Raw genomic sequence first — 17107 nt, 5'->3', positions numbered from 1 at the left:
TAGGAAACTGACTAGATCAATTTGTAGACATCAATCCAATGCAATGCTGTACAGCCAATAAAGTCACATTGTAATATGTGAATATGTGCCATGAAAAACAATCTAATAACTATCAATAGTTAAAGCTGGAGAAATACGGTAAGAAATTTTTCCTCTCTTATGTTATATGTTTCTATAATGTCTGACTTTACAACTGTGTTTTGTCTTAGAAAAAAAACCTTTTAATATGTCATTCAAGTAAACTCCAGAGAACTATTCAAATCAACATTAGAAAAAAAGTCACTATATCACTATATTATCAAACAAAAATAATCTAACACAGTGGATGTAGTATAATCCCATTTGTTTTAAAAAAATTATGTTTGCTTACATTTACAATAAATGAAAAAGACATTCACCAAATTATTAACAGTATATGCCTCCAGGTCATATAATTATGGGAAACTTTTTCTTTGTAGGTGTCTACAAGTTTCTACAGTAAATATGTGCTGCACCTAACAATCAGGAAAAAAAATTATTTCTAAGAAATTGTAAGAGTGATTTATAAATAAAGATGGTTCCTAAAAACACAGTACTTCTTTTATTTTATATTCAAATTACTATAAATTTACTTCAACTTTATAAACTGAAGCTTTTATATTTACCTACTTCCCCCCACCTCATCAAAACAAAAACTACAACCATCAGGTTTCTCTGTTCTGGTCATCAACTACTTTCCCATCTCATATTTGTTACTTACAAGATGAAGAAAAGGAGGACATTATAGAGAATCAATGTAGCAGTGGTCTTTGTTAGAGTAAATGCCTGGCATATAATAAGTACTCAAATATATACTGAACAAATGACTTGCACAGTGTTCCAGAAACAGTATCATCATCTCTTGCAACTACGACAAAGCTAGGTATACTATAATACCACAAAATAGGCTCTCTGACAGGAAATTTCCTACATGGAAATTTCAGTAAAAGAAATCACAAATTTTTTTTCATTTTTATGGTGGTAAGGAAAAAGCATAAAGAAGATACAACAGATTACAACACATTGAGAGCTCCAACATGAAAACATTTATAATCTGCTTAGGGGAAAAGGAAATGAGTTAATATTACCAGAATGTATGTCCACGTGACAAGATTTAATCCTTAAAAAAGTCTTCAAGTTCAAATAAAGCAAGTCATGAAGGAGAGAATCTGAGGTTATTGAAGATGGGAGACAGGGACTGACAGATAAGCAAAAGGACACTTTGGGCTTTAGTAAATGGCTTTTGAAAAGAAATGATAGTTAGAAAGTGAGCCAATAATATGACAAGAACAACCTAAACTGTTAAGCCAGAAAAGGAATTTGTCAATATACAAAAAATTATCCCAGAATCCAGCAGAACATACTCCTCTCCTTTTTCTTCAGCATCCTCATCATATACCTTGTCAGTAAGTTTACTACCACACCATCCTCTCCTAGAGGAAAAAACAGCCTAGGACACAGCCAGAAGGAACTGTCCTCAGAAACAAAAGTTCAAATAACTTTCCTGCTTTATACTTGACAATATTCATCTAAACTACAAAACTAAAATGTGTCAAATTACATGCCACTGTATAAAACTGCAGTGACAAGATCCATCAAGTTTATCTAACAGCATCTACTACCTCACGACCACCTCAGGGTAGACTTGCCTTAGTCTGAGAAACAGTAACTGTCTTATTCTGTACTTAATCTGTGTATGTGTCCATCAGCCTCTCTTCTATTTGTTCATTAAAGGCAGTGATTTGTTTTACTCATCTCTGCACCTTCATGTCTAGCACAATATCCTGTTAAAGAGTTGGAACTCAATAAATGTTGAATGTATGAAAAAATAGATATAAACAAAAAAAAGAAACGTACTTTTGCAGCCTTCTGGGTCATATAACAGGCTACTAGAAAGTCTCAATATTTCTTACCATAATAACTCTAATTCATTCTCATTTATCTACCTACTTGACCATCACCAGCCCAGATGAAATGTTTTGGATTCCAAAAGAAGAATAAGTGCCTAAACTAGTCATCAAAGTAGGTGGGCATGAAGAGGTAAGAAGGATATGTATCTTGGGTCCACCTGAGAAATTTTCAATAGCTACTCACACTGCACCTCTTAAAAGAAATTATTCAGTACCATGGTGTGCTGACATAAATGGGTACCTATATCCCTAGTAAGTATATATCAGATCAAAAAGAATGAATACACTCTGTAGATGCATATAGTTGCTCTCTTTCTTCTATTAAGTATATACCTACCTAATATAAACAGGGATGAGTAGATACAGAAAACCGAATAATCAGAAAATTCTCAGAAAAGAAGGGTATACTATAACAAGAATAGAAAGAAAAATCAGTCCCAGTGGTCATATTTAATAGCCACGTGCAACGAAAAATAGCAAGGTACACGTCAGAAGTCCCAAGAGGCAAACTGACACCCAGGCTTGATCACAGATTTGCTGGGAAATGGCAACACTGAGGGACCCTGTTAATCGTAGCTAATCTGTAATGACACAAAATAGTAAATAGAGACTTGACAGACATGAGGTCTGAGAAGCAGGGGCAGGGGACAAGCTGGAGCTCGAGGCAGCGATCAGGCAAAGACAAAGCAAATCTTCTCTCTATGTCATATAGAAGCCAGAGTTTTTAATTCTATGATTGAGTCAGTTAGACTATAGCTAATAGCAGATTCACTGTCAAGTGGGTATGAATAAAGCGAAAGAAGTTCTTGCTATATTGTCTTCAACCTGTTACCAGGAAAGGCTTGCCATTCATAAGAGGGACAAGGGATAAACAGTTGTGTGGCCCAATAAGCTGGATGGAATCTTGAAGACCTGGTATAGTCCTTGGCTCCAGGTTACCAGCTAGGGTTCCAGTTAGCAAAGAGTTGATACAACAGGCTATTGTTAATGATTCAAGTTCCACAGGACTCACATGTTGAGTAAATAATTACCAGCTTTTGCTTTTAAAAAAAAAAAGTACAAAATGTTTTACAGTTCAGCAAGCCTGACAATGGGACTGGCAGTCTCCAAGTTTATTAGCTCCTGCCAATGTTATAGTCCCTATCCTACCAAAATTTGCTATTGGGGGGGGTGGGAGGTATTTATTTGTTTATTTATTTTTAGAGGAGGTACTGGGGATTGAACCCAGGACCTCATGCATGCTAAGCATGCACTCTACCACTTGAGCTATACCCTCCCCCCTAAAACCTGCTCTCTAGTTGGTATTTTAAAACACAAGCACCACAGGGTTAATACAGTCACTTGAGTTGTAACAAGGATCTAAACTTTACTTTTATTTGAAGGAAAAAAAGGTATTTAAGAAACCAATGGGGCTTTCCAACAATGACCCAAAGATATACCATGAAGATTATAGGACTCATTGAAAAGTCCAGGTCTGTCTAGTTATAAAGTCAAACAGTAATTTATTATACTTCACAACATAGTCAAGCAAGATCACAGACTCTTCACCTTTTTTTTTTAATGCCACAGTGAATATTTAAGTTAGCAGAGGGCAGTTAGGAAAAATAAAAATCTCACTTTACAATCTGTTTCACCTTCACCCTGTTTCTCTTTCACCTACAATCTGTTTCTCTTCAATACCTTTAAATCTATGAAAGGAGAGGTGAAGGGGTAGGAAGACAATGAGGGTCGGGGGCTAGAGAGCAGCAACAGAAGAGACAGGCTGAGTGACTTGACAAAGGTGAGGTAAGCTGCAGACCCACCTAGATTCCTGGTCTACCAAACTTGTTCTTTTAGCTTTACATCAGCAGTTCTCAACTGCAGGCAACTTTGTCCTCTAAGGAACATGTGGCAAAGTCTGGAGATATTCTGGTTGTCACAACTGGGAGTAAAGGCGTTGCTACTGGGTAGAAGCCAGGGACACTGCTAAACAATGTATAATACCCAGGACAGTTACCCACAACAAAGAATTTTCTGGTCTAAAATTTAACACTATCAAGGTCAAGGAACCCTACTCTCAATCACCCAATTTTCCAGAGTAATCAAAATGCAAAATCTCTAGAAGTATATGATTTCCTATGGAATGCTAACGTGCTGGATCAATTAATGTATCAAAGGGAACACTACTGCTAAACAAGAAGCTTGAAAAGACCAAGATCATACATCTATAGCCTAAAAGCAAGACCCACATGGCCAGAATTTCAGTAGCAACATTAAGCAGAAAGTGATTCACAAATGATAATAACATCAATGCAACAAAATGCCAGGAAATAAAAATTATTGAAGGTAAGATGGCTTAAAAAAAAAAAAACAGCAAAAAGATTCTGAAAGGAAACACAATCACTTCTTATCAATGATACCCTTTGAGGAGGTAAAAAAGAAAGGCTATGGAAAGGGAAACACTTCCATTTCATATTATATTTTTCTGTACAATAAAAGTTGTTTTTATAGCCAAGAGTATACATTGTTCTCATCATTTTAATACCGTTTATTTTAAAAAAAAACAACATAGATAACACAAACTAAGAAAGCAATTTTATTCTAAAAGAAAAATTTTAATGACTAGCAGATTGAATATACCTATCAGTGAAGCATCACATTCCAGATCAAACTAAAGGACTTACAGACTGGTGATAATATTCTTCTTGACTAATGGATATCATCCTATCAGATACCATATTCAATCTCAGTATAAAAAATATGGGTCTAACTTCAACATGAATAAGAATATAAGGACTATTAGAACACAACAGAAATACTATACCAACAGTGTAAATAGTTTATGGAGATTATTGATTGCAAGTAGAATATATCACGCCCCCATCAAATAGATAAAAAAACAAATTAATTAATAAAAAGAGTTAAACATAAACAGATTACATACACACTAGGATGGCCACTATTAAAAAAAAAAAAAAAAGGAAAATCATAAGTGTTGGAGAGGAAGTAGAAAAACTGGGACCCTTGTGAACTATTGGTGGGAATGTAAAATGGTACTGCAGATATGAAAAACATTACGGAGGTTCTGCAGAAGATTAAATACAGAATTACCTTATGATCCAGCAATTCCACTTCCAGGTACATACCTGAAAGAACTGAAAGCAGGATCTCAAGGAGATATTTATACACTAATGTTCAAAGCAGGAATACTGTCAGCAGTTAAAGGTGAAAGAGACCCCAGAGTCCACAGGCAGATGAATGCACAAACATGCTACAGCATGGATGAAACCTGAACACACTACGCTAAGTGAAATAAGCCAGTCACAAAAGACAACTACTGTTCGATCCACTTATATGACGTACCCAGAGTAGTCAAATTCACAGAAACAAAGAATGGTGACTGACAGAGGTTGAGTGGAGAGGGAAATGGAGACTTGTTCAATGGGCAGAGTTTCAGTTTTGCAAGATGAAAAAGTTCTAGAAATTGTACAACCAATGTGAACAACACTTAACAATGTTACTCCACTTAAAAATGGTTAAGATGGTAAATTTTAAGTTACGTGTATTTTATCACAACTAAAAATCTTTTAAAACACACAGATTAACGTGACATACAACCTAAAGATAGCACTGAGCAAAAATGTTACAGAAAAGGATACATAACTTTTTAATTCTCTAATATCCCTTCCCAGTGACCTTGTGGACTGCTTTCATGGCCTTCATATCTAACCCCAAGTGAGTTAAAGGTGCTTCATGCTTCATCCTGATTACACAGTATCACCCAATTTCTTAAAACAGCAGTCAAAGCTCTTTAAACAATTAATAAACCCAAAAGTTTAAAAATCCATCTATAAGGCCAATGGTAAAACTTCACAGAAATTATGCACTCACCAAGTTTACTGCCTTGAGATGTTGAATCTGTAAAGACGTATCAGTCACAGAAATACGATTCAAAATAACCAAAATTAGTTTTAAAAACATTAACTTCTCACTGGCTACATTTACACACAAATTAAAAATTGCCAAAAGGCAATTTCACTAAATAAAATCATCTTACCAAAAGCTATGGCCACACTTCGTCATGTATGCTTCCTCAATCATATCAAAGCAGATAGGGCTAAAAAGAAAACAGAAAAATAATTAATACATTTTTAAAGTAGAGTGGTTACTAATTGAAAAAAGCTAGTAACAATACTAACAAAATCATATTTCAATACACAGCTAAGTCTTCACACTTTTCATCAATGAGAGATGAAATTTCTATTGAGCTGAATGAGCTTTAGGGAAATGCTGGTAAAATGACAATTTGTTCAAAATGGCCGTAGGGGACATCAAGTTCTAAGATGAAGTAAATGAAAAGTTTACCTGGCCCCAATACTTTAACTTGCCCATAATTTTTGAAAGTGAACACAATTACAAGAGTGTTTAAGTTCTACCATTTTTTCAACCATCCCTGTACTTAAAAGCACCTACCCAGACCTGCTCATCTGAATCCTTATATTTCCTATCTCAAAGAAAAGTAATTTCCTGAGTGATAAATTTAAATTCCAATTTCAGTAACTCTTCTAGGTAGTGAAGATGGTAATGAGAGCTAATACTTAACACAAACTATGCATATCCATTAAAGCAATGACATATTAACTCATTTAGTCCATTCAACAGCACAGTGTTGGCAGGTAACTATTAGTAGACCCATTTTATAGATGAGGGAACTGAGACCAGATGTTAAAGTTATAAAATCTGTTTCTAGATTCATTTTTCTGCATGTGGATATCGGGTTGTTCCAGCACCATTTGCTAGAAAAGCTATCTTTTCTACATTGTTTTGCCTCTGCTGCTTTGTCAAAGATCGTTGACTATATTTATGTGGGTCTACTTCTGGGCTCTCTATTCATTAATACTGATCTGTCTATTCTTACGCCAATAACACACTGTCTTAATTTCTCCACATATTATTTTGATTTAAAAAAAAAACTGTTTCCTTGGATGAAACTGTGCGGTCCTAACACTGATTAATTTTCTAAAACTTAACTGTTAAATGGACAAGAGTAAACATCCAAATTCTCGATCTAGATATTAACACCCCAACCTTTTAAACAGCACCGCTAAAAGAGCATTTTTAAGATTTGGGGAAAGAGATCTTTCTGCTAAACTGTACACTTCAAATAATTAAAGTGGTAATTTTATGAGGTATGAATTTTACCTCAGTTTTTTTTTTTTTTTAAAGGAATAGAGAACTTAACTTACACTTCTGGCCATGAGGGAGTAACTGGAAAGAATGCTACAGAATGGAAGCATACTGTTGCAAAATTCTTACACTGTACATGAAATGATGTAATGCCATTTGAAGGTAGGGTATAAAAAATTTAGAATAAGTATTGCAAACCCTAGAGCAAGCATTCCCCTCTAAACACACACACATACAACACAATTATCACTAATAAATCAACTGTGGAAACAAAACAGAAATCTTAAAAATACCCAACTAATCCAGAAGAGGATAGGAAAGGAAGAAAAAAAGGAATAATAGATGAGACAAACAGAAAATAAAAAGCAAGCAAGATGTACACATAAAACCAAGCACATCGTAATTACGTTAAAATGCAAACAGCCTAACCAATTCAGTTAAAAAGGCAAATTATCATATAAAATAAAAAGGACTCAGCTAAATGCTATCTACAAGAAATCTACTTATTAAATATTAAAACAGGCCATAGAAGTAGTGAAGGACAAAATAACATGCCATGCAAACACTTAAGAAAGCTGTAGAGGCTACCTTAACAGACTAAATAAATTTCAGAACAACAAATATTACCAGGAATAAGCAAGGACATTTTAAAATGACAAGGGGATCAATCCACCAACTCTAAATGTGTGTGCCCTACTTACCAAGGTTCAAAACACATGAAACAAAAGTTGACAGTAGTGCAAGGAGACATAGTGAAATCCACGATTATACTTGGAACGGTTAAAGATTTTAACACTCCTCTTTCAGTAACTGACAAAACAAGTACATAGAAAATCAGCAGGGGTATACAGAGCCTAACACATCCACCAACTTGACTGACATTTAGAGAATACGCCAGGATACACACAGCAGAATACTCATTTTCTTCGAGTGCATATGCAACATTAACCAAGATACAGCTATGATGGACCATGAAACAAGTCTCAATAAACTCACTCAAGAAATAAGGAGCCTGCGCAGTTCTCCATCCATCAAAGAAACCGAAGGAGTAAATAAACCTTTCCACAAATAGCATGGCTTCACTGACGGATTCGACCAAACATACCAACTCCACAAACTCTCAGAAAATAGAGAGAGAACATTTCTCAACTCCTTTCAGAAGTCCAGTATCACCCTGGGTGATGGGCTCAATTGTGTCTTCTCCCAAATTCATATATTGAAATCCTACCCCTCAGTACCTCAGAAGACTGTATTTGGAGACTGAGCCTTAAAGAGGTAATTAGGTTAAAATGAGGTCTTATACATGGGCCCTAATCACAATATGACTGGTGTCCTAAAAAGATAATAGGATACAGACTACACACAAACCAAGCGACAACCTTGTGAAGACACATCAAGAAGGTGGCCATCTGCAAACCAAGGAGAGAGGCCTCAGAAGAACTCAAACTTGCCAATACCATGCTCTAGCCTCTGAAACAGTGAGAAAATACATTTCTGCTGTTTCAGCTGCCCTGTCTGTAGCTATGTACGGCAGCCCTAGCAAACTAATACAAGCTGATACTAAAGCCAAAAATACATAAAGATATACATGCGTATGTACATACATGCATATTGCAAGAAAACCATAGGCTAGTATCACTCAAACAAAAATGCAAAGTCTTTCTTTAAAAATTTAGTTTATAGGGCATAAAATTCGAAAGAAGGGCACCATCTTGATTTGCAGGTGACATGACTGTCTTCTCAGAAAATCACACAGGTTCTACAAAAAAATTACTGGAACTAGTAAGTGAATTTAACAATTCACAGGATACAAGGTCAATACACAAAAATAAATTTTATTTCTATACAGTAGCAACAATTAGAAATTGAAATTAAAATAACATTTAACAGCAGCATCAAAAACACAAAGTACTTAGAGGTAAGCTTAACAAGATACATGCAAGATCCAAACACTGAAAACTATATAAAACATTGCTAAGAGGAATTAAACACCTAAATAACTGAAGAAGCATGCTATGTTAATGGCTAAAAGATTCAATATTGCTAAGATGTCAGATCTTCCCAAATTGAGTCATAGATTCAAATTGACCCAAATTAAAATCCTAGCATGCTTTTTCTTAAAAAAAGAAATGGATAAGTTAATTCTAAAATCTTTGTGGAAATGCAAAGGTCCTAAATAATTAAACTGACTTTGAAAAGAGGCACAAAACCACAGTATCTGATTACAAGATCTACTGTAAGGACACAGGAATCAAGACAGTGTGGTACTGGCATAAGGATAAACACATGGGTCAATGGGACAGATTAAAGACTCCAGAAATAAATTTATACACATTAATTAATTCTTGAGAAAAGTTCCAAGAAAATTTAATGAACAAAGATGGACTTTTCAACACATGGGTACTATAATAACTGAACATCTACAGTGGAGGGGAAAAAATCTTCCACCCTTACCACACACACACACACATATACATATATTTTTTTATATATATATATATATATATATATAAATTAACATGAAATGATTATATTCCTAACCACAAAAAGATAAAGCTTCTAGAATATACAAGAAAATCTTCCGTGACTTAGACAACAATTTCTTAGATAGAACACAAAAGTCATAGATCATAAAAGAAAAAAAAAATCCATAAATTGTACTTTAAACTTTTGCACTTCAAAAGACACTGCTAAGACAACTAACAACAGACTGGCAGAAAAACATCACAATACACAGGACTGATAAAAGACTTGTAGTCATAAAATAGAAAGAACTCTTACAACTCAAGACAAACAACTTACGAGAAAAATAGGCAAAAGATTAGAAGAGACATTTTATGAAGGATGTGCAAATGGAAATAAGCACATGAAAGTATACTCAACCTCATTAGTCATTAAGAAAATGCAAATTGTGACAATAAGATACTACTACACATACCCACTAGAATCTGAAAGACTGAAAACATCAAGTGTCGGCAAGGATATGGAACTGAAACTTTTATACATTGCTGGCAGACATACAAAATGATAGTTACTTTAGAAAACAGTTTTGCAGTTTCTTATACTGTTAAACATACATGGCCACATAAGCCAGCAATGTGGTCCTAGATATTTACCTAAGAGACGTGAAGACATAGCCACACAGAAACCTGACTGTGAATGTTTAGAACAGCTTTCTTCACAGTCGCCCAAAACTTTAGGAACAAAGAAACTCAAATATCTTTTAACTGATGAATATATAAATACATCATGTTATATCCATATAATGGAATACTACTCAACAATTAAAAGAAAGAAAATAGTGAAACATTCAGTATTATTGAATCTCAAAAACATTAGGCCAAGTGAAAGAAGTCAGACATAAGAGACTACATACTGAATGACTCTATTAATACAAAATCCTAGAAAAGGCAAAACCATAATGATAGAAAACAGATCACTGGTTCCCAGGTGTCAGAGGTGAAGGTAAAAGACAAGAGTGCAAAGTTGTGGCACAGTGAACTTTCTAGGGTAATGGAAATATCCTATATTTTGATAAGGGTGGTTATACAGATGAATTCATTTGTCAAATTCATTGAACTACACACTTAAAATCAGTGACTTCTATTGTATGCAAATTATACCTTAATAAAGCTGATTTTTAAACAAAATCTCCAGTGTCTGAATAAAGGCAAAGTAATACAGTGGTTAAGAACTTGAGCTTTGAGCCAAAATGTAAAAGTATAGATACTGACACCACCATTATTAACTGTATGAGCTGAAACAAGTTACATAACCTTTCCGATCCTCATCTATAAAGTGGGTATTATAAAACTGTCCGTATCCAACAGTTGCTATGAAGACTGAATAAGTAATGTTAAACCCTAGAACAGTACCTGGCAACTAGCAACAGCTTGTATTGGAGTAGGTATGTATTATTATTATGTATGCTGAATCAACTGTTAGTGCAATACATTAAATCTTCACTTTATAGTAAATTTGGCGTTTATGAACTTTGAATTTTAGGTATCTAAATGAGTCCTCAAAATAGTTATCTGTAATTTTTACTAAACCCACTTTGCATCATTATCTCTATTTAAGCGAAATGCCCAACCTTAAGCTAAACCGAGGCCAAGAATTCCAATGCACTAGGCTACCTGGTATCATGGATTCCAATTCTGAATTTGGGGAAGAAGAGCACCAACATCAAACCACCCAGACTAGGAAGAGAGAAGGATGATTCCCAAAGGTAGTATCAGAAACACAATGAACAGAAGTCAGATCACCTATTACAACCCACCTTTCCCTCTACACAGAAACAGAGACAACATCAGTTCATGAATCTTAACTATGAAAAACGAAAAGACAATTAACTTATATGTGAGAGACATAAAGAGAAAAAATATTACTCTCAATGAAAATATTTGAGATGGTAGAGATCTAATACAAATAGACTCTAGTATACAAACATACAAAGAGAGGACGAAGAACAAGCAAGGTAGAGGGCAACAATGGGGAGAGAACACCATACGTTGAAAACAAGTCAAGAATTTAATAAGCATTTTATTCTGGATAGTACAAATACAAAACAAGGAAGAGAAGACTGACCAATCCTACTGTCAAAGCCTTTCTTCCCAAGCTACCGAAGTTCTGAGGAAATGGGCTGCAGCCTAAAACAATTATTTAAAGCAAAGAAATCACCATCAACAACATACAAATGCAAGGAGAAAAAAATGTGCAATAAGGCTTAAGGCTGTACTTTAATCAATAACAACTCCTAGATGGAATATGGTCAACTAAGTAACGTGGTCTCTTCTCAGGAAAACTGTGTAAAAGGAAAATCAACTACTCTAATCAGCGCATTCTTCAGTAATGAACTAGTACTACACCTACTACACCTATTGAAAGTCTTTCATATTCTGCTTCTTCCCTCTACCATCTGATCCACCTAAGTCTTCAGCTGACTGCGACGCTGATCACCCATCATCTGACAGTCAGAAGGACCATAATGAGCTGCTATGATCTGACATCATCTTCGGCAGTGTACCTTTCATCACCGTTGTCATCCAAATGGCACATGTATTATAAAGCAAGGGAATCGTTATGTTTCAGTTTAACAGATTCAAGGAAGTTCTTGGCTGATGTTACTATAATAATAACATAAACTCTGGAGTTTATTTCAGTGGTTTTAACAGCTTTTAACAGCTCTTTAAATTATTTAGTCCCATTCATAAGCTCACAATGGTCTTAAAATGTGACCACTTCACTTAAATGTTCCACTTAACTTTCCTAACTATCACAAGGGAAATTATATCCCATAATTCAGTGACTTTCGAAATTTTTTCACCCTCATGCCCAGTAAGATATACACTGTACATACATAGTACATAAATATTTAACCAAAAGTTTCATCAAACAAACTTATCTTTATCATGACAGGTTCAATGATATCGCCTATTTTATTTCACTTTTTAGTAGTCTGGAAAACAGTTATAGTAGCAAGAATGGTCAACAGATTTCATTTCTAATACTTACTGTGATTAATAAGTAGTGGCTGCCTAGAGGGCTATGTTGAGGACTGTGAGACAACATTTGAATTCAGAAGAGTACTTAATATCTGTCATGGTACTAACAGAAGCAATGATGCCAGGATGTGATACTATAATTATGTGATTAAGACTCTTTCTTCACATTAAATCATGCAATCCTTCAGGATAGAGTCTATTATTAATAGTTTGACATGAAAGGCAGTCATATATTTATTAAATGGTAGATGGACTTAATGTAGATCCTACCTACTTTTTAGCAGGCAGGCAGAGTTAACCTTCCCACAAGGGGCTTACTATTTACTCAAAAATACTTATTTCTGCTACAACTTAGAGACCATCTGAGACTTGCAGAGGTAGAAAACGTCATTTCAGGGAGTTGGAAAAGCTAATGAAGAGGCAACAGTAGCGTGACAGAATAAAAGAAAGAAGTGACCTTCCAAATACAGGCAAGAATCATAGTTTAGTTTAGTCAAATAGATCATGCAAGAAACTTTGAAAGAAATTCAAAGTAACAAAGACTTTCTTTGAATGTCAGAGATTTATCCAACTCCAAGTTACCTATTAACTCTCCCCTGATAATGAAACAGCTGTTTCCCACAATCTATGACATTTAAGAACCACAAGGCTAAATACACAGCTAAATACATGTACTCAAACTGACAGAGCTGAAATTTTTAAATTTCACACAAAGCAAGCACTAAATTGAGAACTAGGAGATCTGAGTTTTCATTTTGCCCCTTAGCTGTCGAATGCGAAACAAAGATACTTCCCTGTACCTCAATGAGAATACAGTTACATTACTATTATATTAAAATTGGAAGTTCTATATAAATTCACAGAATTGCTCTAAGATAAAATGAAACATGAAGTATAAACATCTTTAAAATGTGATAAGGAATTATCATCATTATTCAAACTTCAGCCTCATTTGGATGTAAAACAGAATAATTTGGATTGGTTCACAATTTGACCTTGAAGCAGACGACCAACCAACCAAAGCCAGTCAGAAATGACGAAGATTCCTGGGGCCTTGACTAATCCTTATCTTCCCACCCCAAAAGCTTGGCCAAATCAAATCTAGCTTGAGAATCAGGAAAACATGATTCCCATTAATGAATTTTTCTGAGTATCTAACCCCACCAGAAAAAGAAACAACAGACTATGAGATTCTCAGAAAGTGAAATATTTGGAATTTTTAACTACAGACTCTCACTGGACGCTCAGAATACAAATGCAAGCAGAATAATCTAAGCAACACGGTTAGGATTCAGAGACTGGGTTGAAATTCTAAAAAAATTAGGCGACAGACTAATGAAAATTTTAATAATCTTACCCCTAAAAAATAAAAATTAATACCAGCTGCTTATACTCCACCATCCCTCTGCAATTCCCTATAAAATGGCTTTATAGTAAGTATAATGATGTGCATACGGAGCCTGGCAGTCAGTGAGCGCTAAATATCTGCTGAATGAATGAAGAATTCCCTTATTTCCCATACGTTTTACATTATTTTAGTGTAGCTATACGGATGCTGGATGTTTTCCTTTAGCCTGCTGAAAACTGAAATGCAAATGGTGGCTGAAAAGACAAATTCTGCAAACCCTCACTTTGCTTCATTGGCTTCTGCTTTTATCACATGGCATTCTCTACTGGGTACCAGCAAAACACCTCTTAGACCCAATCATAAGCTGCTCAAATTATTTGTAAATAACATATGGCCCAGGTTCAGTGAAAAATGAATCAATTCTTAATCGAGAATAATTTAAGACAAAAGCAAAAATATGAATAAAAACATATTTACTGCAGGAACTAGAAACTGTAAGTCTAATCAATAACTTACCTATAGTTCTAACTTCTAGCCCTATCATATTTAGTGACACCAACTCTGATCATCTTCAACCCTGAAGTGAATCAGCTTCCCCTATAATGACACTGCAAACCAACTTCCTACATCACTAGTATTCTAAACCTACCAACAATTTCCTCCAAAGGAAAAACACAAAATCCTACCAGTTCTCACTCAGCTACAAGCAATTATTTTGTTGTAATCCTACCATTTGGATTGGGTTTCGGATACAAAAACCCAATGAAAATCCCGAAACACTCTCAAGCAAGACAATCAACTTCGTCTTCACTTAATAGGAGAACCCTCTATGCCAAATGTCATAAGTGAGTACTACTATGTGTCATTCAAGATGCCTTACTATGACAACACATCTAATTCCTAGAGTTTCTCAAATCAGAAGTTCCAGTATACTCTGTGTTAATACAGATGTAGTACAGTTATATTTGACACACGGATGTTATTTAATAAATGTGGTCCCCTCTTTCCAGACATTCAGTTGAGAGGTGGAATTTTTTGTGAAAAGACTTTCTCAACTACAGGAGCCTCCACAACAGATTTAAAAGTAACTGACCTAGCCTTTGAAGTGGGAGGAGATATTTACACGTACACACGACAGATACTTACATCAAATACTACTTCGTAAAATATCCACATCCATGTTGACAGCACCATCTACAATACTTTCAAAAAGCAAATTCTGACCAACAACTCCCTCCCTCCGCATCCCAGGAAGCTTAATCCTCTCCCTTTACAATTTTAATTCACCTCAACGAGCTATCCCGACAGGATGCCTAATTCACCAAATAGCCGGAAAATTCAAGGCCCAACCTCCGTCCTCAACTCTCTCCTTTTACGCACAGCTATTCACAATCTGACCTTCCAACTCCCCCTTTATTAATTATTCCCTAAACTCCCTTCACTTCTCCCCACCAGCACTGACCTCGTCAGTACCCACACCCTGCCTAGGGACGCCAACATTTCCCCATCTCACCCCACCAACCCCGCAAATGCTCGAATCTGCGGACACCGCCAGAGCGCCCAACAGATCGCCCTCATCCGAGACCCGAGCAGCCCCCACAGCAGAAACTCCTAATGCAGACAGGGGGAGGAGGCTGCTTGTCCAACCCACCAGACGAAGTCGTTGCTTTTGTCCTCGTAGGAGTTGATGAGCCCGTTGCACAGCGGGGCGAGCAGAGGTCGCTTCCTGCTGCCGCTGCCTAGGCTGGAGCTGCTCCCTCCTACGCCGGCGCTGGGCCTGGCCGCGCAGCTGAGCCGGGACAGGCCCGCGGACACCGCCCCGCCGCCGCTCCCGCCGCCGCTGCCGGACACGGCGGCCGCCACCAGCACAGGCCGCACCGGGGCCCCGAGGCCGCCCGAGCCCGCGGCCTGGGCCGCCCCGCCGGACCCCAGCGCTGCCGCTGAAGCCGCCACGGAAGGGGGCGACGGGGAAGAGGATAAGGACGAGGAGGCGGAAGTCACCGACGAGGCCGCGGAGGAGCCAGGGCTGGTCCCGGCGGAGCCCGACCCGGCCTGGCGGCTCCCAGACATCGTGACTCCCTCCCCTCCGGCCGGGCGCTCGGAGGAGAGGGACCGCGACCGCGACCCGCCGCCACCTCCCTCCCCTCTGCCTCAGTGCATCCTGAGGACGCGCGCCGCCCGGGAGGTGGGGCTGAGGAACAATAAAGTTGATATTTTCAAGGCAACCACACAACAGCGCCCGACGGGAGGGGGCGGAGGGAACTAACAGAGCAGAGCAGGAACCACTACCACTCTCGAGGCCGCCGCCGCCGCCGCCGCCGCGATCGCCGCCGCAGCCAACCCGGGCGCGCCGTGGGCCGGCCGTGCGCGCGCGCGAGCGGCGGAAGGGGCGGGAGCGGCGGGGGATACAACTTGAGAGGCGGCCCGGGCGCCGCTCAGACACGCACAGCGCGCCCTGGGCGACGGCGGCGGGTTAGCAACGACCTCCGCCCTAGTCCAGAGCCGGTTTCGTTCGTGACGCGCCCGAGGGCAGGGCAGTGTTAAGGGGTGAAAAGGCTACAGGGAGAGGACTTGATGGTGGGCGTGGCGGAGTGTTTGAGGGGAGGGGAAAGAGGGGGAGGGCTCCAAAAGCGACTGCGCACGCGCGTCCCGGGCGCCGACCCTCGCGGGTTACCCAGGGTCCCCGCTCTAGGCCAAGAAGAGCGGCTCCGGCGCGGAGTCGCTGCACTACGCATGCGTCGGGGCGAGCCGCATTCCAGAACGTGAAGAGGGAGCGGCGGGCAGTCCTGACCCAGTGGGGAGGGCACGACAGGTGCTTCCGAATCGGGGATTGGAAGGCTCTGTAGGCTGGGACACTCGGGAAAGAGCTCAGAAGCTCTGAGCATTTGAGAAGAGCACTGGACTGAGAGTCAAGGACTCTGGACTCTGCTGGTGGTGTTAGCCATTCCACAGTATTACCAGTTAAGTTGAAGTCAGTGAGCAGTGCTTTGTAAATTGCAAGCATTGTAGCACGTGTGAGTTGGATCATGATCTTACTCTTGTATTTTGAAAAATTATTTACCAAATTAAGCGTAACAGTGATGGGAAAACAAATTCTACTCAATCGGGACACAGCTCAGCCAAAACCTCAGGCTAAAGTGGGTATGATAGAATTGTAGCGC

At 38.1% G+C, this 17107-nt stretch overlaps 1 protein-coding gene across 3 annotated transcripts in view; it reads right to left on the bottom strand.

The window, feature by feature from the left end:
• The window catches only part of COP1 (COP1 E3 ubiquitin ligase), a 166731-nt gene extending 150573 nt beyond the window's left edge, over positions 1-16158 (bottom strand). For 2 of the 3 annotated variants that reach the window (XM_014561409.2, XM_032463682.1), the window contains exons 1-2: positions 15598-16158; positions 5965-6024 (exon numbers count right to left, since the gene is read on the bottom strand). In XM_014561409.2, coding sequence (XP_014416895.2) covers positions 5965-6024; positions 15598-16016 — 479 coding nt within the window. In that variant the 5' untranslated portion in view covers positions 16017-16158. The remainder of the gene's footprint in view (positions 1-5964; positions 6025-15597) is intronic. The other variant, XM_032463681.1, reaches the window with a different exon arrangement.
• Between the last annotated feature and the right edge of the window lie 949 nt (positions 16159-17107).

This window comes from Camelus ferus, chromosome 21, assembly GCF_009834535.1.
Source record: "Camelus ferus isolate YT-003-E chromosome 21, BCGSAC_Cfer_1.0, whole genome shotgun sequence".
NCBI lineage: Eukaryota > Metazoa > Chordata > Mammalia > Artiodactyla > Camelidae > Camelus > Camelus ferus.
The sequence above is the reverse complement of the archived record's forward strand: the minus strand, read 5'-3'. Positions and strand labels throughout refer to the sequence as shown.